The 27,417-nt window shown below is 33.0% G+C and overlaps 1 protein-coding gene across 2 annotated transcripts; it reads right to left on the reverse strand.

The window, feature by feature from the left end:
- Positions 1 to 27,417, reverse strand: LOC135138009 (homeobox protein PKNOX2-like). Of its 2 annotated transcripts, none has more exons than XM_064067823.1 (7): positions 27,097 to 27,417; positions 11,779 to 11,928; positions 11,473 to 11,644; positions 7,332 to 7,479; positions 7,157 to 7,278; positions 6,407 to 7,001; positions 1 to 2,902 (listed from the first exon to the last, which is right to left on the reverse strand). In XM_064067823.1, the coding sequence occupies exons 2-7, from the start codon at positions 11,916 to 11,918 to the stop codon at positions 2,736 to 2,738; spliced, it is 1,344 nt and encodes a 447-aa protein (XP_063923893.1). In that variant the 5' UTR covers positions 11,919 to 11,928; positions 27,097 to 27,417; the 3' UTR covers positions 1 to 2,735. The 2 variants fall into 2 exon arrangements, with proteins under 2 accessions (XP_063923893.1, XP_063923892.1); XM_064067822.1 differs by having other exon boundaries at positions 7,157 to 7,287.

Here is a 27,417-nt window from a genome sequence, read left to right on the forward strand (position 1 = left end):
TTAATCTGATTTGATTTTTATTTATGATACAATCAAAGTTACACATAGCTTCCTAACAAATATTGCAATAAAAAATACTTGTTGCATCTTATAATCGATGACAGTCTCGAGAACCGCCCAACGGCCACCGAACCGAATGTCTCCAACAAGTCATCAACAAAAAACAAGATAAACAACACGAAAGATCTCAAAATAGAGAGAACAAAGTAGAGAGTGGCGTTGAGCTCACCTCGAGTATAACATCCGACGAAGAGGAGAAAAGAAAAGAAAAACAATTCTAGATAGTCCTAATTCGACCTAGATTTATCTCCTTAATTACCTTATTCTAAACTGAGTATTTAGCGTATACATATAGTCACAAGAAGCTCACTTATCTATCATGGATCAAGCGAAACCGTATTGACGGTATTTCAAATGCATATCTAAACGCTTCTTCTTCTTCATCTTCTTCTTGTAATGACTTCGAGCAATCGTTAAGTTATCACAGACCGACATAGCAAAATAATAAACGTAACACCGATATGGGCGAGCGCCCATCCTTGGACCAAACATGGGTTATTGCTGGGCGGTGTTTGGTCCAAGGATGCGCGGAATAACCTAGTTCTCACGCACTACAGCAACTAGAAAAACGTATATACACTGCATTTTACGTATACATGAGTTTTAAAAAAGGAAATGGCATCGTCTCTAATGCCCGATGTTCGAATGGCAACATAATTACGACGGGCCGGGAAGTTGGCGGGTAAACTCCAAGTGGCGGCTTTTTGTTTTTACAATTAACATAATTAACTTTTTAATACATAATTCTTTTTTTTTAAACATCCATGACAAAAAAATGTTCAAAAAAAAACTTACTAAACACTTTCCATTCTATTAATGTTTAAATACTTTCAAAATTATGCAAATGTACGGAAAGAACAGTTTTTTTTTGTTAGATATGTCACATCTTAATTTTTTTCATAATCTGAAAATAAAAAAAATGTGGTTGTGAACATGTTAGAACCGAAAATATTTCTTAAAATAATTACAAAAAAAGAAAAATATCGAAGATATAACCTGTATTGTCTGTATTTTTTAAAAGCTTTTGAAATTTATTTTTTCAACAATTTTCAGATATCTATATTTTAGTTTTTCTCAAATCACATTTTATTCTATTTTTCCTTCTCTATCTTTTTTATTAAGTATTTTCTACATTTAAAGTTGATAGTTGTTACGATTTTTTATTTTTTAAGAAACACATCGGCATCGTAGAAGAATAAGGACACAAAATAGAGTAACAAACAGTAATAAAATACAAGTGTTCTGTTTGAAAAATCTGAGATTTTTTTTTATAAAAACTTGTATATTAAAACCGCGTACCTTTTTTATTTCTACAGAAATTATTGTAAATAACGTGGGAACGTCCCATCTGAATTACAAAAATAAACCGTGGTTATAAATTCTACGACAAGGCTAATGAGAATATGTATTATATATTAGATGTTTTATTTAAAAAAACTAAGTTCTGTATAACGACTAAAAAACAGAACAATCTATATACTTAAAAATATATTTAAATTATAGCCTTCAGATAACCGTAGAACTCTAATCTTTGACTTTTTTTTTTCATTATTTTCATCTCTAATAATTATTCACGTTTAAGTTTCAAATTAAATGTTCACGTTAAGATTTTATATTTTTATGTTAAAACTGATTAATTTTTTTACAATAAATTTCAAATTCTCTTTCAAAATATTAGCACAGCGATCCAAAAACAACATTTATATTTCTGTTTTTTTTTTACGTTAAAACAATTGTCGAATTAAGAATTGACTTATTTTACCTGGCTTTAATCACATATTTACTAAACACTACAATTTGTATGCTTTGACATAAGTTTCTACGACAAAAAGTAGAAATGATTTTTAAAATCCTTATCAAAGTGGTTTTTATCAATGGAGTTTTCAAATCTACATATAACTTTTCTATAATTAAAAAAAAATCCTAGAAATATAATTCAGTTTGCGTTTTTAACAACTATATTAAAAAGTTTTTGTGGATCTCTACGACGATCACAGGTCTGTGCACAACAGGAAAATAATAATTGGAGCGACCTCTAACCGCCACCTCCCCAACTTCTCGGCCCTTACGTCTAACAATATATATGCTTTTCAATGATTTGGATGGAAACTTGAGATATCTTAAACTATTTATTGTATAATTACGTATATTAGTTCCAAGTAGTATACTTTTTGAGCGCGACATTCAAACTAAAATTCTCGTTAGATTGGAATGTGCGAATCGTGTTTCGAATGTCGCACCGATCAATCAAAAACATCTTACGCTAATACTGTACGACGATGAGAATAAAAATGACAACGATTTATACAACGACGAAAACAAACAGATGGTTCCAAAGAGAGAGTAAATAGAGAGAAATAGAGGGCCGTATCTTGCAAAAGTGATTATTTATAATTTATTACAATATTTATTAATTTATACATAATACTGGAATGAGCATTAACTTTGAAAATGCGTATACATTTAAAACGTAAACACGTCCAATGGAATTGAGGTATATATTACGTATACAGGTTTCGATAAATCAACATACAATTTTAATTCAGCCTTATTTTTGTCTTGTCTCGACCGATTTTAACACAAACGTGGTGAATGTTTTTGGTAGCCTCATCGATATGATTTTCTGAAACGAAACTCTCAATGAATGAATTTCAATCTGGGTCAGTGTCAATGGTTCATGGCCTTTCGGGGGCGGTGTCGGGGCTGTTCGCGAAACTGAGAGGGTCCACCTGGTGCCCGTTTTGGTTGATTTCGTTCTGGGCGTTGGAGTCTATCACGAGGCTGCCTTCTTCGCCGTCGCTGCTGTACGAGTCGCCTTCGTCGTCGGAACTGGAGAGCATGCCTGCCGGAAGAAAAAACACTTTCAACGTGATTGTTCGAGAAAGTGTCACGTGCCACTACTGAGAGTATCGCAAACACTGATAGAAATTTTTGATCCAATTTTTTTTCACTTTTATGTCGAAAAATCATTGAAATTTAGACATTGAGTAAAAAAAGAAAATAATTTAACGGAATATTTTTATTTTTAGACTCAAATGTCTTTATTTAAATTTTCACTTATAATATTCAAAGCGCAAGTGAAAGATTGCAGAAATTATATTTTTCGGAACTACATATGAACAACAATAACATCTGCCATCGCTACAATTTATTAATATGTAAATACGTACATATGTGATCAACGGTTTGTTTTTCATACAAAACAGGATCGAAAAGTAAGCGAAGTGGATTTACTTACTGACAGGAAATATAAAAAGTGAACCATGAAATTTTTCTTCACGTTGGATAAACTGATTCACTGACAGTGTGTGAGACTGATGTTCACTTGAGGCTGATTTGCCACATTTATTGTTACTTTTGTTGTTATAATTATTATTATATACCTATCACAGAATTGTAATAAAGTAAGGCACACAATTCATAAAAAGCGCAGCATTTGCTTAAAAAAAATGCAAAAACATGTCAAGCTTTTTTATTTTACTCTCCATTTTTTGGCATATGTCAAAAAAATTTTACGTCAAATTTGTAAAAGTTATGACGTCATCAATGATTTTTTTAAATACGAAGGTATAATTGTGATTGCATTATTTGATAAAGCTTATTTTTCTGCAAATGAAAATGTAGCTTGATGTAGGGGTTGCATAACGAAAAAAAAAATTGAGAAAATGACCTTAAAGGTCGATTTATAAACTTGCTGCTGACGTTGCTGTTCGCCGTTGACGTTGGGTTTTCAATCAATCAAATTGCGATATCGTGCAGTACTGCCAACTTGAAGGAAAATTCCGTAAAGTGGAAGCGGCATTTTCTGGTAGACAGCACTAATTCCACGAAAATCAAATTTTGATAGAGATAATGAGGTCCACTAATATTAAGCCAAAAATCATCAGAATTGAGATAGGGCGGGTGGGCGGGGCTTATATTTAGCTTTTTTTTCTTAATATACGTAGCCATCTTTTCATAACAAGACACTTAAAACATGGGTAAAATGGTACATTTTTGCAAGGAAATATGGATTTTGCAATTATGGGGCGGAGCCTTATCATAATTTCCATTTTAAACATATTTTAAGTTTCACGTTGTGGAAAGAAGTCTACACATATTAAAACAAAAAGGAAAAATGTAAGCCCGCCCACCCGCCCTATCTCAATTGTGATGATTTTTTTTATTCGCCGTGAACGAAGCGGGAGCAGCTCAACTGAAAAATACTTATTTCTTTACAAGAAATTAAAAACACGTTTTTGAGTATCGTGCTGTTCAAAAGAATACTATGTAGATTAAAAAAAAGGCACCATAGAAACCCCGCCCACCCACCCCATCTCAATTGTGATGATTTTTTTAAATCTTATAAACTGAAAAGACGTTTGTTTCAAATGGTAAATTTTTGTTGGGGAACATAGATTTTGCAATTAGGCTTCGCCCCTAGGTCTGGCAGAGAATGAAAACTCCATTACTACATATTTAAATCAGGTTAAGTATAGGTAGGGCTTAATTTTTTCTTAATATACATAATATTTTTTGAACAACACGATACTCAAACTCATGTTTTTAATTTACCATTGTAAATGTAATTAAAATAATTTTATTTTTGTTCAAAAATATTTTCACGTTTAATCAACAGATGTTTTATACAGTGAATGTTTAATGAGGGGTGTACGATAGTAAATAAATTGTACAGTGATTCCTTCTATAGCTCAAGATTTCTCTTTGTGGATTTTCTCCTATTTTCTTGGGGCATTATCAAAAGAATCCTATAGTTTGAAGGCAAGTTGTAATACAAAAAAGTGCGACATAATTATTTCCATATACTTAGTATTTCTAACTTTCTAAAGGCTTATAAATGTATAAAATGATTTTCGTAGCGATTTACCACTAAATGTTTAACTAAAACTTGAAAGTTGATGGATACATTTTTTTTTTTCAATTTTAGACATGTTTTAAATTTCTTGTTGTCAAATAAGTCTACACATATGTATTACGAAAAAAAAGGCAAAATATAAGCCCCGCCCACCCGCCGTATCTCACTTGTGATGATTTTTTTTCATCGTCGAGAGCCAAAGGAGCGGAATTTAATTGCAAAATCCTTATTATTTCTCTGCAAAAAATTGCATGTAAGACATGTTTTTGAGTATCGTGTAAGTCAAAGACTCAGCCCCACCCAATCTAAATAGTAACGAAGTTTTCATTCGTTGGCAGACTTAGGGGCGGAGCCTAATTGCAAAATCCATATTTCCTTACAAAAATTTAACATTTTAAACGCGTTTTAGGTTTCTAAGAATAAAAAAAAACATCAAAATTGAGACGGGGTGGGTGAGCGGGGTTTTTATATTTTGCATTCTTTTTCTTAATATACTTAATACTCTTTGAATAACACGATACTCAAAAACAGGTTTTTAATTTCTTGTGAAGAAATAAGTATTTTACAGTTAAGCTCCGTCCCCTTGGTTCACAATAAATAAAAAAAATCATCACAATTGAGATAGGGCGGGTGGGCGGGCTTACATTTTGCATTTTTGTTTTGATATGTGTAGACTTCTTTTCATAACATGAAACTTAAAACATATTTAAAATGGAAAATTTGTATCAGGAAATAACAATTTTGCAATGAGGCTCCGCTCCATAATTGTAAAATCCATATTTCCTTGCAAAAAGTACAATGTTTTAAGTTTCTTGTTGTGAAAAGATGGCTATGTATTTATAATAAGGAAAAAAAGGCAAAATACAAGCCCCGCCCACCCACCCTATCTCAATTCTGATGTTTTTATTTTATTCGTTGTAAGCCGAGGGGCGGAGCTTAATTGTAAAATCCCTATTTTTCTACGAGAAATTACAATTACAAAGAAAACTATTACTTAAAAAAGAAACCCAAAAGAGAAGCCCCATCCATCCGTCTCGATCCCAATCGTGATGAATTTTTCATTCGTTGTTAGACCGAGGGGCGGAGGGTAATTGCAAAAAGGGCAAAATGTAAGCCCTTGTAGTTATAATACCGAATCTGTTTTTGAAACAAATAGCAATAAATTTTGTTGTTTTAAACGTCGATAACTAAATTTAACAATGCAGAACTACTAACAGAAAGCTACAGTGAAGAAAATGGCGGCAGCTATTTAAAATATGAGGGTTTCGGTGAATAGGTGATTAAATGGCTTAATATTCGTAGACCTCACTCTCTCCCAGGCTCTCTCCATTAAAATTCAGTTTCAGTGCAAGTTGGCAGCACTGCACACTACCGCAATTTGATTGGTTGAAAACCCAATGTCAACGACAACGTCAGGGGTAAGTTTATAAATCGACCTTCATTCACGTCTAACCAGCACGTATTGTTGGTTGCATATCCGCAAAAACTCACCGCTGTCGATCTGCGGCTGCATGTTCGCGAAGTCCTGCGGCCAAAACCTGCGGTTATTGTTCTGGTTCTTCTTCTTCTTGTGGTTCGGCGACGCCGTCACGTTGTTCTCCGGCGGCGCGCTGGCGTCCAGCATCGGCTGCAGGATCCGCCTCCTGGCGTTGATGAACCAGTTGTTGACTTGCAGCAGCGTCAGGTTGGTCTGGGCGGCTATGTGCCGCTTCTCGTCCTCGGTGGGGTACGGGTGCACCAGGTGCTGGAACAGCCACGACCGCATCACGCTGGTGGCGTGCTTCGGCAGCACGCCGCGCTTCTGCTTCCGGCCGACGCTGCCGCCGCCGCCGCCGCGCGACGTGAAGTCGCTGTCGCAGTCGTCGTTCGAGCCGCCGGGGGTGGTGGGGGCGGGCGAGAGCGGCCCGGAGGTGTCGCTGGCCGGCACCGAGCAGATGTTGGCGCCGATCTGCGACAGCGGCGTCGAGCCGTGCACCACGAGGTTCTCGCAGGGGGGCTGCGCGAGGGGCGGCGTGGGGCCGTTGTAGTGGGGGACGCTGTAGTTCGAGGGGGTTTCGAGTTGGCGGTCCATGACGGTGGATACCACCTGGGGGCGCAAGGCGAGTTATGAGGGTTTCTGGGTGATGTTGTGGTCGGATTTTTTATGAAACTCAATTTGGCTCGTTTCGGGTTAGTTTGTCGAGTTTATCAGAGGTGGGAGGTTTGAGTCTCTGTGATTTTCTGAAGCTAAACTAGTCTTACCGGCTGTGGTGGACTTATGGAATATTGAACAGGGCTATTCGAAGCTGACCCACTTTCCGAGTTCCCGTGAGACATCATGTTGTTATTGTTATTTTCAAGATTATTCATTAAACCTGCTGCACCTAAAACGTCTAATTTTCAGCTAAAACTAAAACGTTCTGCCCATTTTACTCACCTTGGGGATAATCCGAACGCAGAAGGTTTTCCGACTGCATTTTCCCTTTGAGACATGTGATGTAGCGATTACAGAAATCTTTGCACAGTTCCTGAACCTTTTCTAATTCCAGGAGGTGTATCCTCAGGACCTGGATGGCTTTGATCATCTGGGGAAAAAGAAAAACAAAGCGACCTTAGTGTGCGTTTTGACCTAAAGAACGCTCTACATCGTTACTGATTCTGTTAACGACATTAATTAATAGGTTAATCGTAACCTTTCCAATAGATGGTAAAATTGAAACGGTGTGAAATGAGCGTCTTGAAAAATATAACCATCAGAGTAGAAGACTACCCTGAAAGCGAGGCGTGGATTGCAATTATAAAAACAGCCGTCGCATTTAATTGTTTAAACCCCATGTTTGATGGATTGTATTAAGTACAAAGACGGGATTGTGATAAGCCAAAGCAACAAGGGCAAAGACCAGCTATGTGTGCAATTTACAAAACGAGGCAAACCAGTAATTTTAAAATAGAATTTAGAAGTTCTATAATGTAGATAAATAATAAATTTATAGTAACCTGTAAGAGTGCTAAGAACACCTGGTTGTCATGGATATCTCATTACATAGATATTAATTATGATTAATGAGATTCGAAGAGTGCGCGCTTAGTGATTCACCCTGTATATAATACTACACGACGTTATTATACCGAACATTATCCGCACTTTAATAGATGATATGTTCAACGATTAAATGACATAAAAAAAAAAAACAAAAAATTGGTGGAAGGTTATTTCACAACAATTCCCGCTTCTTTGAAAAATTAAATATTTATAAATGTAGAGAAATCAAACATTGATAAATTGAAACAAAAGTGTCGAAAAAAAATTGAAAAGATCGAGCTATCGAAACAGCAAAAAAGCAAAAATTTAAAAAGTTGAAAAATTGAAACATAAATACCCAGAAATGAAATGTTGAAAAATTGGGAAAACGAAAATTTGAAAATCGACAAAACCAAGAATATAATCAAAATATAAATACATATACAGTATAACCTCTATAATCCGAACCCACGATTATCTGAACATCCAGTAATCCGAACAGAGCCTCGTTGAAGTCGATGCCTCTTTAATCCGAACAAAAACTCTGCAATCCGAACTGAACTTGAAAACATACACCTACTCGCAAAAATGACGCAAGATCTTCTTTCTGCAGGTGTTATATTGAATTTTTTGAAATTTTTAAAAGTTGCGATATTTCCATGCGTTGATAATTAACTAATTCTGGAAAAAAGGTTGAAGTTATCGAAGAAATGAGGCCGGAAGTGACTTCTGCGGCCCGAAATTGTTATTTAGTTAAATTTAGAAAATCGTCAAAAATGGGTCGAAATTTGCATGAGGAATACACGAGGCAACATTTTCGATCGGTACGAAATACGAATTTTTGAAAATTTCTACGGTTGCTGTTATCAAAGAAACGGGGCCCGAAATGAGTTCTCGAGCTCGAAATCTACAAGAAAATGTATTCAGTTAAGTTTAGAAAATGTCAAAAATTGGCCGAAATTTGAAGAAGGTGGGACCATTGAAAAAATTTCACTTTTAAAAAAAGTTGTCTGAAAATTGTGAAAAAATTCAACATGCTGATTTCAAAAATGTAACGTATTGTTGGTCACGGAGCATTATTTTCGGAAAATTCGGTGTGAAATTCGGATTTTTGAAAGTTTCTAAAAATTTCGATATTTCAACGGCCGATTCCGGAAAAACGGTTGCAGTTATCAAAGAAACGAGGCCCGAAATGATTTCTAGAGCTCGAAATCTACAAGAAAATGCATTTAGTGAAGTTTCTAAAATGTCAAAAATTGGCAGAAATTTGAAGAAGGGGAGACCATTGAAAAAATTTCACTTTTAAAAAGTTGTCTAAATATTGTGAAAAAAATGAGGCACGTAGATCTCGACATGCCAATTCCAAAAATATAGTATGTTGACGGTCACGGAGCAACATTTTGGAAAGAATCGATGTGACATGCGGATTTTTTAAAATTCCTAAAAATTTCGATATTGCAACGGTCGATTTTGGAAAAACGATTGCAGTTATCACAGAAACAACGTCCGAAATGAGTTCTCGGTCTTGAAATCTACAAGAAAATGTATTTAAGGTAGTTAAGTTTCGAAAATTGGCCGAAATTTGAAGAAGGGGGACCATTGAAAAAATTTCACTTTTAAAAAGTTGTCCAAAAATTGCGAAAAAATTCAGGGACGTGGATATCTACATACTGATTCCAAAAATATAGCGTATTTTCTTAGAAGAATGAGTTATCTGCCAAAATCAGTCTTATCTTGACAAGTACTAGCCCCGCCCACCCACCCTTATTTTCTTAGAAAATATGTCATTTGCAAAAATCAGTCTCATACTTGCCAAGATAAGATTGATTTTGACAGATGACCTACTCTTCTAAGACAATAAAGGGTGGGTGGGCGGGGCTAGTACCGTTGCTTAGGAGAGTAGGTCATTTGACAAAATAAGTCTTATTTTGGCAAATACAAGCCTGGCCAATCCGCCTTTTATTTTCTTAGAGGGTAGATTATTTGGCAAGTACTGCCATAGTGTAAAATTTCATTTTTGAAAAAGTTGTCTAAAAAATCTGAAAGAATTCAGAGATATATACCTATATCCCCACGTGCTGATTCCAAAAATATAGCATGTTTATAGTAACGGGGCAATATTTTCGGAAAATTCGGTGTGAAATTCGAATTTTTTGAAATTTTTAAAAATTACGATATTTCAGTGGACGATTCTGGAAAAACGGTTTAAGTTATCGGACAAGTGAAGCCAGAAGCGAGTTCTGCGGCCCAAAATCTACATGGAAGAATGTAGTTAAATTTCGAAAATCGTCCACAATGGGTTGAAATTTGCATAAGGGAGATACATAATGGGAAATTTCATTTTTGAAAAAGTCATCTAAAAATTCTAAAAAAATTCAGGGATAGAGACATGTTGATTCCAAAAATATAACGTGTTTATGGTCGCGGAGTAATATTTTTTTCGAATAAAAAATTAAGGTTTATTTCTTGAAGCAGTGTATGACGTTGTTATTCAATTCCCCTTCAGATTTTTGGGAAATTCGCTGATCCGAACAAATCGGTAATCCGAACACACCTTTTCCCCGATTAATTCGGATTATCGAGGTTGTACTGTATAAAATATCGAAAAACTGTAAAATCTAAAAATTGAGAATTTGAAACAAAAAATCTAAAAATTGAAAAATTTAAAATCGAAGAACCTAACATTCAAAAAAATTGGAAAAAAACGAGGAATCAAAAAATCAAAAGATCGAAATGTTGAAAAATTAAAAAAAAATGTTGAAATTGTCATACAGAAGCAGAAATACTTAATAATACGTAAATGTGATATGCAATGGAAACGACAAAAAGGTGGAATATGTGAAACAACAATGAAAGACGGTGAAAATAAATACGAAGTAAAAGGATGCAGAAACTGTAGTAAAAAAGGTTGTACAGTAACTTTTCCTGAGATATCAAACCTTTCTGCATCTATAATGGATCTAAAATAATGTTAATAGAAACAAAATCAATTAATTTAAGAATTATTGATAGTAGTAATTTTGTTCAAGGAGCTTTAAGAGAATTCCCTAATAAAACATTCGGATTAAATGCACTTAAAAAAGGATATTTTCCACATTTCTTCAATACAACATTAAATCAGAACTATATTGGAAAAATACCTCATTCAAAATACTATGCTGTTAATTCTATGACAATAAAAGAAAGACAAGTGTTTTTAGAAAAAATTATTATTATTATTATTGTGGATAGGTTGGCTAACAGACCTAAGTCCAATTATAAGCCAACATAAGAAGAAGCATCTTAATCGTTCCAAGTAGCTAGAAGGATTACTACTGGTTCCTTATTAGAAAGTAATTAAGATGCTGTTTGTTGTTAACAAGTTTTAATGTGAAAGTAGCCAGTAGCTCGGACTCGATTACAATACTTCCTTAGTTTACGCTCGGGAAGTTTTTCCGAAAATGATCTTAATTTTTTTTTAATCGAGTGTGATATGTTTGCTTCTTAACTGACGTTTTCAAAAGTTGTTTGTTGTTTTGAAGCAAAGTTCACTGACGTCACCCGACATCCGCCTTACCAGTCCGTCAATTTCCGGCTCGTTCGCCAAAAAAGGCTTCCTGTCCCGTTCCTGGTGCTGCACGAACGCCTGGATATCCAAATTGAACGCATCGCTAGATTGCGGGTCCGACGACTGCGTCGCCAGCTCGCACCTCTCGAACAGTAGTGCCAACAGCGGGAACAGCGGATGCCTGCCAACACGCCAAAATCAAAACCACCGCTCAATCTAGCCCGGATTCCCACAGACCGGACAAAGAAACAGACTGTGTTTTAACAGAGACACGCAGTCTAGGTTCTTTCCCAGGTTTAATGCCGCACTCCTTACTTGTAAACCGCCCTCTTGTCGGCCTCGAACTGGGCCTGGTCCGAGTCTGGCGGGGGAAACACCGTAGTGGCTAGACTCTGCGGCACGGAATCACCACCAGGTGGCACGCTGATCATTGCGCTTTGCACTCCACACTCCATTTCATCTTACCTGGAAAAAACGTTATATTTTGTTAATTAGAGGACAATAACGATAATAAGAGTCAGAGATGGGAGAAAAGAGGAAGTGTGAGTGGGGGCGGACGGAGCTGGAGCTGTCTTTCGTATTTAATTTGACTAATTTGAGAGGAAATGTTCGTTTGGATGTTTTCCTTAATGATATTATGATTGCGAGACGGGGTGGTTGCGTCTCGGAAATCAATATTTAAAAAGGCTGACGGGATGAGTAAATCGGTAGTTGGTGTATAGAGTTTGCTTTGCTTTTCTCTGTTTGGTGTTGGAGATTGTGTGGATGTTTGTTGTTAAATGAGTGGCTGGATGTGTGCATTAATCATGCGAGCAGCGTAACCGGACGCAAATTTAGCCAATTATCCGTAGATTCTGCAAAATCTGTAAAAGTTTGTGCTAGTTTAAAAAATTCGCACGAATGCAACGACACGCTTTTTAAATTACTGAAATCTTTTTGATTTACAAGCACTTTAATTCAGTGCAGACGCTACAATTACGATTATAAAACATTCTACTGATAGAAGTAGTCTAGCGTTTTTTGTGGATTTGTATGCAACTTTTTCGAAAGTTCGAATTTTCAATGGAAAATCATTTTTCTAGAATCGCCAATGTGAAGTATAAAATAATTTTAAACCGAATATTTCGAAATCTTGTTCCGATTCAGCACGTCGAAATCTCTATCCCCGAATTTTCTATGATTTTTAGACTAAAAGTTATTTTCGGTTTCGTTTCTTGGAAAGTTTTTAAAAAAATTAACTTTCAAATTGATTATTTCAAAACTCTTAATCCTGGACTTTAAAAACACTATATTTTTCGAATCAGGATTTCGGGATCTATATTCCAGGATTTTTAGGTTATCTTTTCAAAAGCACAATTTTCAATACGTTTGAAATATTCGACCCCTTTTCGATCACTTTCAAAAATTAGCTGAAAACATTTTCTTATAACCGTTTTTTCAGAATCGCCAATTGAAATACATATTTCAATTTTTACGATTTTTAAAAAATTTCGCTTTCAATGGGAATCTTCAGGAAATTTTTAGTCTAGGAGTATGAACACGCTATATTTTTTCTAATCAACACGTCAACATCTACATTCCAGAATATTTTGAGAATTTTTAGACAACTTTTCCAAACGTTAAATTTTTCAATAATTTTGACATTTTTGACCAGAAATTATAAACAAACATATTTCACTTTTGTACTTCTAACACTTACTTTTTTACCAAAATATTGCCCTCGCTCACTTTTTCAGTAAAATAATTCAGAAAACTGCAACACTATTGAAAATACACACAGAATGAGATTTGGAATATTTAAAAACACGAAAAGAATTCTACTCAAGCAAGTCGCACGAACTGGTGATGTATGTACAACTTATCGTTAATAGTATAGTAATACAACTATATTATTACGATAACTGTCGCCAACGTTTTTTTTTTTACAGCAAATGGTTTATAAAAGCAGTTAATTGAATTTTTGTGTATAAAAGAAAGCAGATGAATTAATTTTTGCAAAATTAAAATCTCTTCAACAAAGGTGTATTTTCTTAAAATAAAGCCCTATCACCAGAGTAGATCTGAAACAAAGAAAGTGTCGCAGAAAATTGCCAGATAAACCAATCATTTCTTTTAAGTTTTTTCCGGTGACTTTTCAAAATTCATACTCTACCTCACTCACCGGATTTTGTGGTTGTATTACGTGGAGTGCTTTCGGAATGGTTGAATTATAATATTTAGCTTTAAAATATGAAAAAAGTACGTGATTCCAATCAAAAACATGCATGTTATTATGTTATCATTATCCTGTACATATATACAATTTTTATGGGTTTAAATTTTTATTTTCAGAGACGTGTTTTTAATTTTTTCGGCACTAATATTTTTGGAAAATTGGCCATATTTAAATTTTAAGAACTTTGGTAGTTGTATCTATGATTAAAAAAAATCGGTTGAAGGTTATTTAATTTAATTTTTCAATTTGCAATTTTTCGTTTCGGTTTATTTATTTATTTTTTTAAATTATCATTTTTTCAATATTTCGATTTTATAATTTTTCATTTTTCTTGTTTCTTCAACTTTTCATTTCTTCAGATTTTCGATCTGCAATTTTTAGTTTTGGTTTATTTTCTTTATTTTGACAATTTTTCGATTTTTCAATGTTCCGATTTTATATTTTTTTAATTTTTTCGATCTCAATTTTTCGTTTCTTCTGTTTTTATATTTGCGTTTTTCAATTTTTACATTTTTTTGTGATTTTCAATATTACGATATGCATTTCTTCGGGTTTTCAGTTTAAAATTGTTCTGTTTTCCGATTTGACAAATTTTGGATGTTTCAGTTTTTAGATTTTGCAATTTCGCGAGTTTTCAATTTTTTGATTATTCGATTTTTCATTTTTTCAATTTACCAATTTGCAATTTTTCGTTTCGGTTTTTTATTTGATTTTTTAAATTTTTGGGTTTTTCAATTTTTAGATTTTTCGATTTGCAATTTTTCGTTTTTTCGGTTTCAGATTTTTCAGTTTCTCGCTTTTTGAATGTTTTGTTTCTTCAATTTTTGATTTGCAATTTTTTTAGTTTTCATTTTAAATACGTATCTAATAATAATTGTAATTTTTTTTTATCGAAATATCAAAAATTGGAAAATCGAGGAACTGAAAAATCGAAGAATGAAAATTTGAAGAACTGAATAAACAAAAAATTATAAAATCGAAAGAAACACTGAAAAAATAAAGGAAATGAAAAAGCGAAAAATCGGGAAAATGAAAATTGCAAAATCGGAGAAAAAGGAAAAACGAAAAATTGTAATATAAACGAATAAATTTTTATTAACGACTTTTATTAATAGGAGGACCTACTTCTTCATATGCTAGGGGCCATGAAAGGTCGAGAAAACATAAAAGCAGATAGTCGTTCGATGGACTCGATTACAATACTTCCTCAGCTTACGCTCGGGAAGTAAAAAGTGAACAACTTTGATATATTTTAAAAACGAAGCAAATCGAACATGAAAAACTCTAAAACCGAAAAGCACGCAAATGCCACAATCTGACCTGACTTTTAGCACGAAAACGGGGAATCACCGTCCCTTTCCGCAACAATGCATGCATTTGCGTACGTCGTGTTGCCTCCCGGCCCCACCCCTCTCCGCCGCATCATTTAAACAACCCCATCAACCATTAAACTCCTCAGTTAAATAACACGCTTAAAGATGCAATCCTCCATCCTGCGCCGCCCCCGCCCCCGCCGGCGGCGGCGTTGCGTGCACTGCAGCCCCTCGCGTTGGAAAGAAACGGAAGAGCGTCGCGCCGCCGACGGAGAGCCCCTATAAGACCGTCCCACGACACGGAAAAGGACGGCCTCAGGGGTCATTATGTACAAGTGTCACCCAGGGACAGATTCCGTACTACAATAATTGTGTTCCTCCCGCTCTCGGCCGAATGAATTAAACATAGTGCGGAGCGGCGGCTCTGACGTATTGCACGTTTATATAAGGTCACAAATCGCGTGCGAGGAAGCGCCGCCGCCGCCACCCGATGTTCTTTTATTAATTTTAACCAAATATTGCCGGACCAGCTGTTTTTTACTGGGCCTTAGATCCGACAACCGACGACTTTGCGTTGTTCTTCGGTTCTTCGTACGACGTCTGCCTTGTAAATCACGATATTGATTGCATACATTGTATTCTTTGCATCGGAATTCGCGGCAGGGAGGAAGACCGGGACGCGGCCCGGATGGGGATTTATGAAACGGAGTCGGGTTGGGCCCGATTTTCGAATATTTTTATTGGGGAAAAATACAAACGGGGCTTATATTTAGGAGGAAGAATACGATTATTGACTGAATATTGCGGGAAATGTTAGTCGAGAGTGTCTGGTATTCTTCGCAGAATTCTAATTTTTCCCAAAATTCACAACTAATGCCTCTTTTTAGCCATGAAAATCCAAATAGCACCAGTTTACAGAGTTGGACCCCAAGCCTAACAAATATAATTTTTAGAAGAAACTTTTCATTTTATTTTCTAAACCAGATGTGGTGGAATTGTTTCGTTAATGAATTTGGTTTCAGAAGGCCAAAATATAAAAAAATGTTGGAGTAGTCAGCATTTTAATGTTTTAGAGTATTCATTGTAATGCAGTTTTCATTTATGCCACTAGATAAGAGTTTAATGGTCACTGTATTTGATAAAAACAATAAATATTATTATAAAATAATCCTACTTGTGCTTCTGATTGCATGCAAATTTACCCGATAGTATTATATGGTGTCTATAATATCCTAAAATAACTCTTACACTATATCTAGTATCACAATTAATAAAATATACAGGGTGAGTCACTAAGCGTGCGATTCTCGAAATCTCCTTACACAATTATTAGAAACAAAAGAAAAAGTCACCAAATTGTCCGGTTGTTTGAGGACTACATGTATTTAAAAATTATTTTAACTATACTGAGTGTTTTGCTTTTAAGGTGTAACACATAATTTCGTGTGTATACAATTTAATTTGTTTTTAATAAAACACCCTATATATTTTTACATATTTTGGCTGACCTCAATTTCTAGCTAATTTTTCTATTTTCGACTTGAATTTTTCAATTTTGTGATTTAAAAAAGTTTTTAATTTTTCGTTTCCTCGGGTTTTTAGATTTTCAGGTTTTCGATTTTGCAATTTTTCGAACTTACGATTTTTCGATTTTGCAATTTTTAGATATACAGGGTGAGTCACTAAGCGCGCGCTCCTTGACATTTCATTAATTACACTAGTTTACAAATTTAAACTTTTTTTCGTATCCAAAAATAAAAAAAATATTTTTTGCTTCTAAATTACTTACTGATAACAAATCCAAAAACGGATTATCCTTATCACGTCAGGTTTTTTCATAAAAAAAAAACAATGAACTTTGCTCTTACCTTCACGTTAGTGTCAAACTGATTCATGTTAATACACCATTGTCACATAAAAAATGTCTTCGAGATCGTGCAAAGTAAGTGCAAATCAGTTTTGTTACGTTTATGGTAAAATTATAGTACCTAAAGCAAGACCTGTTCAAATATGCTTAAAAAGAAGGTATCAAGGATTTTGGGACGAAAATGTGTTACTGTTGGTCTATTATAAGGGAAACTGTCAGTACTGTCAATAAAAGAAAAGCTACTGTTTATAATTTTTCATTTTCAGTCATAATGTTTATAATATATACTGGGTGTTGCTTTTATTTGATACAACCCCTGTAACTTCTTTATTCTTAAAGATAAACCTGTATTTCTTTGAGCAAATTTGTATCATTTTAAAAGATTTTTGTGAAGCCAACCTCACATTTTTATTATCACTTCCCGTAGAAAAATCAAAAGCAACCAATTCTTCTAAAATCAATACTTGAAAAATTTTAAATAAAACATTGATGCCAATCTAGTAGCTTGAAAAATTGACACTCATGTTATTTATTTACGAAAATGATCTTTTAAAATGATATAAATTTGCTCAAAGAACTATATGTTTATATATATTTAAAAATAAAAAACGTTACAAGAGTTGTATAAAAGAAAATAAATACGGGGTATGTTTATATAAATATCTCAAAAACCTGACGTGATAGATTTTTTCTGCTTTCAGATTTGAATTTCCCGAACCCAAATCCTTTAGATTCAGCTATTTTTGTCATTGGATATAAAACCTTGTAAACTAGTGTTATTAGAAATAGAAGGAAATTAATTATTAGAAGTAGAAGAAAAAGTCAACGACCAAAGTTGAACATTTCCTTGAGGACTATACTTTAAAATTATTTTTAACTATGCAGAGTGTTTTGTTTTTAAGGCGGTTCACACAATTTAATTTGTTTTTAATAAAACACCCTATATATTTTTACATATTTTGGCTGACCTCAATTTCTAGCAATTTTTTCTATTTTTGACTTGAATTTTTCAATTTTGCGATTTTACAATTTTTTGAATTTTGAATTTTTCGTTTCCTCGGGTTTTTAGTTCTTTAATTTTTCAAGTTTTCAATTTAAAGATTTTCAGTTTTTTGATTTTTCAAATTTTGAAACTTTCAATCTTGAGTTTTGGAATTTTTCGATTTTCCAATTTTTCGTTTCCTCGAGTTTTTGGTTTTTTAATTTTTCCAGTTTTCAGTTCTAAGATTTTCAGTTTTTCGATTTTGCAATTTTTCGAGTTTTCGATTTTTCAATTTTTAGATATACAGGGTGAGTCACCAACTGTGCGGTCCTCAATATCTCATCAATTATTATTATTAGAAACAGAAAAGAAAATTAATTATTCGAAATAGAAGAAAAATCAACGACCAAAGTTGAACGGTTCTTTGAGGACTTTCCTTTAAAATTATTTTTCACTACACAGAGTGTTTTTACGGCAAAACACACATAATGAAACACCCAATGTATCTTTTGATTGCCCTCGATTTCCACCTAATTTTTCCATTTTCACCTTTTGAATTTTTCAGTTTTTTGATTTTGCAGTCTTTGAATTTTTAGACATTTAAGCTTTAATTTTTTTAATTTTTCGTGTTTCCAGTTTTACACTCTCCATTTTTTTCAGTTTCTCAATTTTTAATTTTTCGATTTACAATTTTTCGAGTTTTTAAATATTCGTTTCCTCGAATTTTTGGATTTTTAATTTTTCGCGTCTTCAATTTTAAGATTTTCAGTTTTTAGATTTTTCAAATTTTCAAATCGAAGAATTGAATTCTTCAATTCTTCGATTTTTAGAAATATATAGAAGAAAAGGCCAAAGACTCAAGTTGAATGGTTTTTTGAGCACTATACTTAAAATTATTTTTAACTATACAGAGTATTTTGTTTTTAAGGCGCAACACAAGTTCGTTTTTTAAATTAAACATCCTATTTTTACATCCTTTGGTTCATCTCGTTTTCTACAGAATTTTTCGATTTTCAATTTTTCAACTTCGTTTTTGCAATTTTTGAATTTTTCAATATTTTGATTTTGTGATTGTTCGCGCCAACAATTTTTTGATTCTTCAATTTCTAGATATACAGGGTGAGTCATTAAGCGTCTGGTCCTCGATATGTCATTAATTATTCCTTGAGAACTATCTTTAACTATACAGACGATTTTTCAAGCTGCGATGTTATGATTTTTTGTCTTTTCGATTTCAATTTTTCAGTTTTTTGATTTGCATTTTTCAACTTTTCATTTTTTTGTTTCATCGGTTTTACGATATGCGATTTTTCGTTGCGGTTTTTTATTTTCTTTATTTTTTAAATATAACGGTTTCAATGTTCTGATTTTATAATTTTTATTTTTTTAATTTTCCGTACTTTTAGTTTTAAGTTTTTCAGTTTCCCGATTTTTCAGTTTTTCATTTCTACAATTTTTGATTTGCAATTCTTCTATTTCATTTTAAATATGTAATTAAAAATTACAATTTTAAAAGTTTTCAATTTTTTGATTTCTACATATTACGAATTGTTAGGCTTTACATTTTTGACAATTCTATAATTATTCTGTTTAACAATTTTTCGAATCATTAAGTTCTTTGGATTTTTAAGTTTCGCGATTTTTAGTTGTTCAATGTTTCAATTCTTCAATTTTTTCCCTTTTTTAATTTTTAAATTTTTCGATTTTTTATTTTTCAGTTTTTCGATTCTCCATTTTTTCATTTCTTCAAATTTTCGATTCGGTTTTTTTATTTTCTTTGTTGTAACATTTTTTCGATTTTTCAATGTTGATTTAATTTTTTTTCAGTTAAAATTTTTTAATTTTTTCGATTTGCAATTTTTCGATTTATCAGTGATCTGATTGCATAATTTTTCTTTTAATTTTCAACGTAAAATTTTTAAATATTTCGATTTTTCAATTTGAAATTTTTCGCTTTTTCACATTTTTAATTTCAAATTTTTCAGTTTCCCGATTTTTCAATTTTTCTTGTCTTCAGTTTTTGATTTCGAACTTTTCTGGTTTTCATTTTGAATATGTAATAATAATTACTACTATTTTTAAAATTTTTCACTTTTTCAATTTAACTATTTTGGAATTTTTCCGTTCTCGATATTTAACTTTTCAATTTTTCGATATATAATTTTTAAATTTTTCAATATTATGAATAATTGGACTTTACATCATTGTGGACGATTCTATAATTTTTCGATTTTCCAATTTTCGATTCATTAATTTTTTTCGATTTTTTAACTTTTCGAATTAAAAAAACAAAAATTATAAAACTGAAAAATCAAAAATCAAAAAACATAAAAGTATAAAATGCAAACTTTGAAAAATCGAAAAACTGGAAATCAAGAACTTGAAAAATTGACGAAACGAAAAATTCAAAAATTGAGAAATTTAAAAATCAAAAAACTGTCAAATTGAAAAAACCAAATATGTATTGTAAAACCCAAATACTGAAAATTAAAGAAATCGAAAAATTGGATAACTGGAAATCCAATTAAAAAACGATAAACTGTAATATAAAATCGAGAAAATGAAAATTCAAATAGCGGGAAAATCAAAAGCAATAATTAAGAACTCAATTTTAGTTGACGAACAATTGAAAAGTCCAAAAATTAAAAGTTGAGACACTAAAAAATCAACAAAAATTGAAGTTGACAAAACGAAAATTTATGAAACCGAAACACTGAACAATGGAAAAATTGAAAAATGAAAGAAAATAAAAACACGAACAACTGTGAAATCAGAAAATTGTGAAATCTAAGAAAAAGGAAAAACGGAAAATTATAAGATTTGATTTTGCGAATTTTATCTTTTTATGTTGACCCTTGTAAGTGGAACCCGTTTTTTTGTTTTTAAGGTGTAACACACAACTTATTTTTTTATGAAACACCCTATATACATATTTTTATATCTTTGGATTGACCTCGATTTCTACCTAATTTTGCGATTTGTAATTTTTCGATTTTACATCTTTCGTTTTTGCAATCTTTTAATTTTTGTTTTTTTTAATTTATCATGTTTTCAGTTTTAAATTTTTTATTTTTTCGGCTTCCCAGTTTTTCAATTTTTAATTTTTCGATTGTAATTTTTCGAGTTTTCAATTTTGAAGTATGTCTTACAATACCTTTCTTTATCTTCTTTCAAAATATTGCAAAACAGACTTTAAAAATAACTTTTTGTGAACCCTTCCATTGCTAGAAAATTTCGAAAAAATTGGAATTGGAACATCGTATCGTAATTTCAAAAATAAATTGTGGTTGCAAAGCCTAAAAAGATGTGAATCAAAATGGGTAAAATTATACAGTCTGTTTCATTTAAAAAACTACGTTGTGTTACACCTGAAAAACAACACCCGTAAACATCTAAGTCACTTTTAATATCGCTTTGATTCTTACTTAATTCTCAGTGATGTATAGATTATTATTAGGTGCTCTTTTTAATTAATTATCGTCAATCAGAGGGACACTAGTATGTAGATATAAATCTCCACTAAAAAATGTATACTGATTATTATGTATTATTAATATTATTATAATATTCTTTCGTTGTTATTAGTGTCGCAAACAAAAGCAAAACCGGACTAAAAAGCTCTACAATTGGCATTTGTACCCGTTTTTGTTTCCAGAGGAGTGTTGATCAACCTGTCATTTATTTAATTCTCCGCAACACTAAAGCAATTTACAGCGAACAAAAACACGCCCTGTATATTTCGGCTGCTCAAACACGCCTCACGAATCCATCAAGTCAACCAAATGTCACAAACAAGATTTTCGACTCCATACAACTTCATTGATTTGCATTAGTAAGTCCTTAATGTCTTCGTTCACCTTGTTTACGATTTTACATATTTTCGTCCTTCATCTTCGATTAATGTCATCATCATCAGCGGCATATAATTACTCAAAATTACGACAATCAATTAATTAGCGTGATTAATTCACAATAATCTACTTTAACAAAAACCCCGAGATGTCGAAAATCTGTTTTAAATTACATCGCTACCACGGACAAAAGGTGAATGACAAGAACCATATTGGTGAAATGAACCGAATCGCCGCAAAACAACAACACGGTTCAAGGATTTGGCGTCAATTCGAAATTAAAAACGAAAAATGATGAACAGAAGTTTTTAATGATTGGTAGGTACAAGCAACAATAATGCTTTTATGATAATTGTTTTGAATAATTAATTAACGTTGTGTTTTTTCGTAATTGCTTCTTTCTTCGAAATGTTTACTTCGTCACTTTTGACTCACAATATCGCACTACGAAGAAAAATTTTCTCATAATTACCCCTCGCAACTACGCTCTCAACCAAACATGCAATCTCCTGATCTAACTTTCGTATCAAGATACCTCACAGTTCCGAAGCTTTGTTTCTGCTTTACAACATGTGGTAGATGTTATCGGTAGAACTGTAGAACAGCAATTAAAGCCTTCGAACTCTTAAAAACGAAGTTGCAATTTGTTGTTTGATGTAATACTTCTAACAGCAAGAGGTGGAAACTAAAAATTTATGAAGCAAAAAATTGTTTACACGTAATTATTTAATTCCATAAGTCAATTTTATGATTGACGATGACGGACTCTGAATTTCAGCTACAATCATCAGTATTTCCAGTGACGCTAGAAGGAAAAAATGATGTCTCACAGCGCCCTCAATGTCTTAGTAGACGAATTTAACAAACACTAGAAATCTACACCACTTGCTCCCACACCCATCGTTCTCTTAAATGAGGCCCACAAAATTTAGCAATCTCTTCAGTGAGTCAGTGCTCGTATTTATATAATTTATTGAAATAGAACTCTTACATGTGGATAATAAAATAAAAATAGTGAGAAAATTTGCCAAGTGTATTGGTACGAATTTAGATGTTTATTTTTTTAACTACATTTATGAATTATTTAAATAAGCAGAACCGCATGTCGATATTTCCCAAATTTTCGCAACACGAACATAAATTTAATACAGGATTTTTTATTTATGCAAATTGCAATAAACAGGTCTACACAGAAACAAGATAATAAGAATTGTTGTCAAGTGAAGAATTCTAAAATCAATTTATTTTTATAATAGATAAAGAAAAGTATCGATTGGCCATTCTGAGTACGTCGACTGCGAAAAAGCGGGATGATGTTAAGTGACGAAAACAGGTATAATGCTAACCAGTGCATTCTAAATACGGACAAGCTGTTAAGAGTCACGTTTATGACAAATACTTCGAAATTAGTTGCTATTAGCACCTCGAGATTTTTTCAACTATCCATTTTAATAATATTTGTGATATTTCCTAGTTCAACTCTTCCAAAATAAGTATGGACCCGAAAAATAATTTGGGCGATTTTAGTTCGCCCTCAGAGTTTATCTTTAATTGTCAAAGATAAGATTATTCCCCCTCAAATACTATCGCCTTAGATTATAAATAGTTCGAGCCCCAATGGTTCGTTTCAAATGGAGTTAAAAATTTTGTTAGTTATCATAGTGTACATAAGTTGATAGTGTTCTCGAATTTTATCTTTTCATTTTGATTTTTTTTCACAAACAAAACTATGTCGACTCCTATAACGTCCAACTAAAAAAGAAAGCCTTTTTCATTCAATGAAGATTTATATTAAATGGAAAAAAAATAATACTGCATTCTAGATAATTTAAGCAAAAGTCTACTAATCCCCATTTCAGTACAATGTAGTTATAATTTATTTCATTCCTATTTTCTTAAAGAATTTCTACACTCAGAGCGGTGACTTGATAATTTATATCAAAAAATTTATTAAAACTGGTTCATTTTTTACAATTTATATAAAAAAATTCTACGTTTAAAATAAATAAAAAAGATAAGACTCCACCAACATACATGTGCTCACTGATTTTTGATTTTTTCAGAATAAATTAATTCACAGGAACGATCATTAAGATAAAACAAACCGAAGTAAATGTTATTTAAATGTTCTAAAATAACGTATTCCTCCATTTGTGGTTTATGAATCCGTGTTAAGTGTTTACGGTGGGAATTCAGGTTTTTGGACCGAAAAAGATTATTGTAGGTATATTACAATTTTCGAATTTTAGATTTTTCAGGTTTATGGTTTCTTAATTTCATGAGTACCATATTTTAATTTTTCGATTTCTCAATTTACCGAAATTTAGTTTTGGGATTTTTCAATTTTTGGATTCTTCGATTTTTCAATTTTTTGATTTTTCACTTCTTCGATATTTCTATTTTTTATTTAAATTTTAGATTTTTCAGATTCTTAATCTTTCAATTTGTCGAGTTTTCAATTTTCCATCTCTAAAATTTTTAAATTTTAGATTTTTTTGTTTTTAAATTTTTCGATTTTTCAATTTCTCGACTAATCGAATTTTTGGGTTTTCGATTTTTCAGTTTATCAATTTTTAGATTTTTGAACTTCTATTTTTCGACTTTTCGATTGACAGATTTTTCAATTTCTCAATTTACCGATGTTTCAGTTTTCTGATTTTTCAATTTTTCTTCGATTTTTCATTTTTCGATATTTCAGTTTTGTGATTTTTTTTTCAATGTTTCAATCTTTCATTTTTTTCGATTTTTCGATGTTCCGACTTATCGATTTTTAAATTTTTCGATTTGTCGACTTTTCACTTCTTCGATATTTCTATTTTTCAGTTATTTTAATATTTAAATTTTTTGATATTTCGATTTGTCGATTTTTCAATTTCTTGATTTCTCGACTTTTAAAATTTGTGTTTTCCAGTTTTCAGCTTTTCGGTTTCTCAATTTATCGATATTTCAAGTTTTCACTTGTTCAGTTTCTGGATTTTTCAATTCGTCCACATAAAATTTAAAATGCGAGCGCAGCGAGCACGTGCAGGTTTAATTTAAAAATATTTATTGGTCGCCCGGAGAAAATTGTTAATAACAATTTTGTTGTTATTTAAAAATGTGCGTTTAAAAATTTGTGCTCGCTGCGCTAGCACTTTAACGGTGCATTTTTTTGCGTTCCATATTTCGACTTTTCGATTTCTTGATTTTTTTGATGTTTAGATTTCTCAATTTTTCAATTTTTCGATTTTTTGGATTTTTAAAATTTGTGTTTTCCATTTTTCAGCTTTTCGGATTATCAATTTTTCGCTTTCTCGATTTATCAACATTTCTAGTTTCCACTTGTTCAGTTTTCGACTTTTCAATTCATCGACATAAAACTTGAAATGCGAGCGTAGCGAGCATGTGTATGTGTAATTTAAAAAAATATTTATTGGTGGCCCGGAGAACCTAAATTGTTAGGAACAATTTTGTTGTTATTTAAAATTTTTTTGTTATCAATAATATCTCTGGGACTGAAACATCCTGACACTCAAGAGCCGGTTTACAGAAGTTTAATTAAATATTTGATTGCGATAACATTTTTAATGCGGAATTTACGGACCACGTGACTTTTCTACTTTTCTACGCCAATCAGACAACGCTAAACCCCTCATTAAATGCGTGATTAAATTAATCGAAATTAAAATATTCTATAACTGGCCCCAAAATTAATTGAAAAAAAGAACATTCAGAATGCGAGTGCAGCGAGCACATTTAGGTGTTATTCAAAATGATTCGTCGGTATCTCTGGGAAGCTAAATATTGTTATTGATGAGAGATTGTTTAGTATGTAAAAAACATGTATCTTGAAAGTGTTGGTGAATTTATGAATGAATTGGAGATAGAATTAACATAGATTCATAAACCACAAGTGCAGGGGTGTCTTATTTATAAAATTTAAATAAAATTTACTTTTATAAATGTGGGGATGATTATGGCAAATTTTGGTTAGCGGTAGTTTTCTAAGATTATCTGCCTAACAGACGACAGACAGACAGACGGAAACGGGAGAACTATTTTTTGGACTCGCTTACAATACTTCGCTTACCTTCGGGAAGTAAAAATCGAGTAAAATAATTAGACAAGGCCTGAATTAGTGATCCTTGGAAGTTGGTGGTAAATCACAAGGAAATGGAATTAGATAAGTTCCTTCTTTTGTTTAATTCTTTGAACTAATTATTATTTATTAATTATAATTGTTCGATTAACAGTCGTACAAAAATGAGAAAATCTGCTATGACCTTTTTCTACAAAGCTATTTATAATAAAAATGAATGATTCTGAATAGAAAGAAGCGCAGAAAAATATTCTCTATTAGCGTAAAAATTTAATTTAAAAAAATGAGAAAGTTCCGCGAAGAAAACGAGTGGGTCAATAAAAATTAGTATAACCTACAATTCTCACGTGTATGAAAAATGAATGACTCTACTTGGTATAAAAGCGTAACACGAAAAAATATGTAGTAGAAGAATTGCTATAAGAAAATGGGTGTAAGACACGCCACCCTTGCCGCTGTCAATTAATACACTTAAATTCACATTAATGTTGAAAGGGTGATTGTCGTAAAAAAGTTGTTCGTATGAGTGACGCAATGTAATTTTTTCTACCACATACTTTTAAATATTATGTATATAAGCAAGTTAACTGAAAGTATAGTAGACGGCGGCTGTTATCGTCACAATTACCATTGTAGTATGTACATACCAGCGAACACCTGCCCCTCACACCACATCTCCCCCAACCCCCGATAAATCCTTTTCCCTCCTCACATTCAAACCGCCCCATTATATTCCGAAAACAAACAGCACACAAACCAAAAGAAAAAAGAACCGCGCCAAGAAGACATCCCGTCGCCAATCCTCCATCTCTCTCCCCCACGCTCTTCCCGCCCCAACCCCGTCTGTTTTCTTTATATTTTTAAGTTGGTGCATGCTTAAAATGTTTATGGCTGCTTATGTGTTATTTGAATACACACCGTGAAATATGCCCGCTACATCTCCCGCATTCGTTTAAAAACGGAAACACAAGCCAGGCCGAGTTGCCGTTCCCGGAAGCCGCAAGAGAAACCACACGTGACTTATCGAACCCGCCTAATTGGCGAGATGAGCGGCACGTGACGCATCGGCGGGCCGCAATTGGCGGAGGGGCGCGCGCCCGGTAAGTACTTGTTTACGGTGCACGGATGACACCTTCTGCAAATACGAGCGTTTTAGCTTCAATTAGGCGAAATGCGGGCCCGAATCGGACAATGGCTTGTTTACACTGCACCTAACCTCACTTTCCGCGCTAAGTGGCAGAGAAAACATGGAAGGGCATATCAATTTACACTGATTACAGCCACGGTGCTAACAGGCTCGTAACCGCGTGACACCCGAAGAACTTACATAATTCCCTCAAAAAACCTCGAATTCCTCGAAGTCGCTCCCCATCAAGAGGCCGTGGCTCGCGTGCACAAAAACACCATCATCACATCAAGACACCCGGTCCCGAAGCAAGGTTAACTCGATCGCGCACCAAAAAAAAACGCACACATACGATTTTTCGCCGTGGGATCACAGTAGGCCGTGGGGACGGCGGAAAAGGCGCTCGACACCGTCGCGACGCTATCACACGCGATTTTTACGCGAAAATCAACTGTTTACATGTCACTTTGCCCGTAACAAATGACTTTCTGTCTAGACTCGCAAGACGTATGTCAATATTCG

This window comes from Zophobas morio, unplaced genomic scaffold (genome assembly GCF_036711695.1).
Source record: "Zophobas morio isolate AGI-343-1 ecotype UQ-CSIRO unplaced genomic scaffold, CSIRO_AGI_Zmor_V1 ptg000030l, whole genome shotgun sequence".
Lineage (NCBI taxonomy): Eukaryota > Metazoa > Arthropoda > Insecta > Coleoptera > Tenebrionidae > Zophobas > Zophobas morio.

Excerpts from the sequence above, each read along its gene's own strand:
- LOC135138009 (XM_064067822.1), bottom strand. The coding sequence starts at position 11,918 with ATGGAGTGTGGAGTGCAAAGCGCAATGATCAGCGTGCCACCTGGTGGT. Across the intron at positions 7,288-7,331 it reads GCGTTCGGATTATCCCCAAG|ACGTTTTAGGTGCAGCAGGT; the intron begins GTGAGTAAAATG and ends GCTGAAAATTAG. Across the intron at positions 2,903-6,406 it reads GCAGCCGCAGATCGACAGCG|GCATGCTCTCCAGTTCCGAC; the intron begins GTGAGTTTTTGC and ends TTCTTCCGGCAG.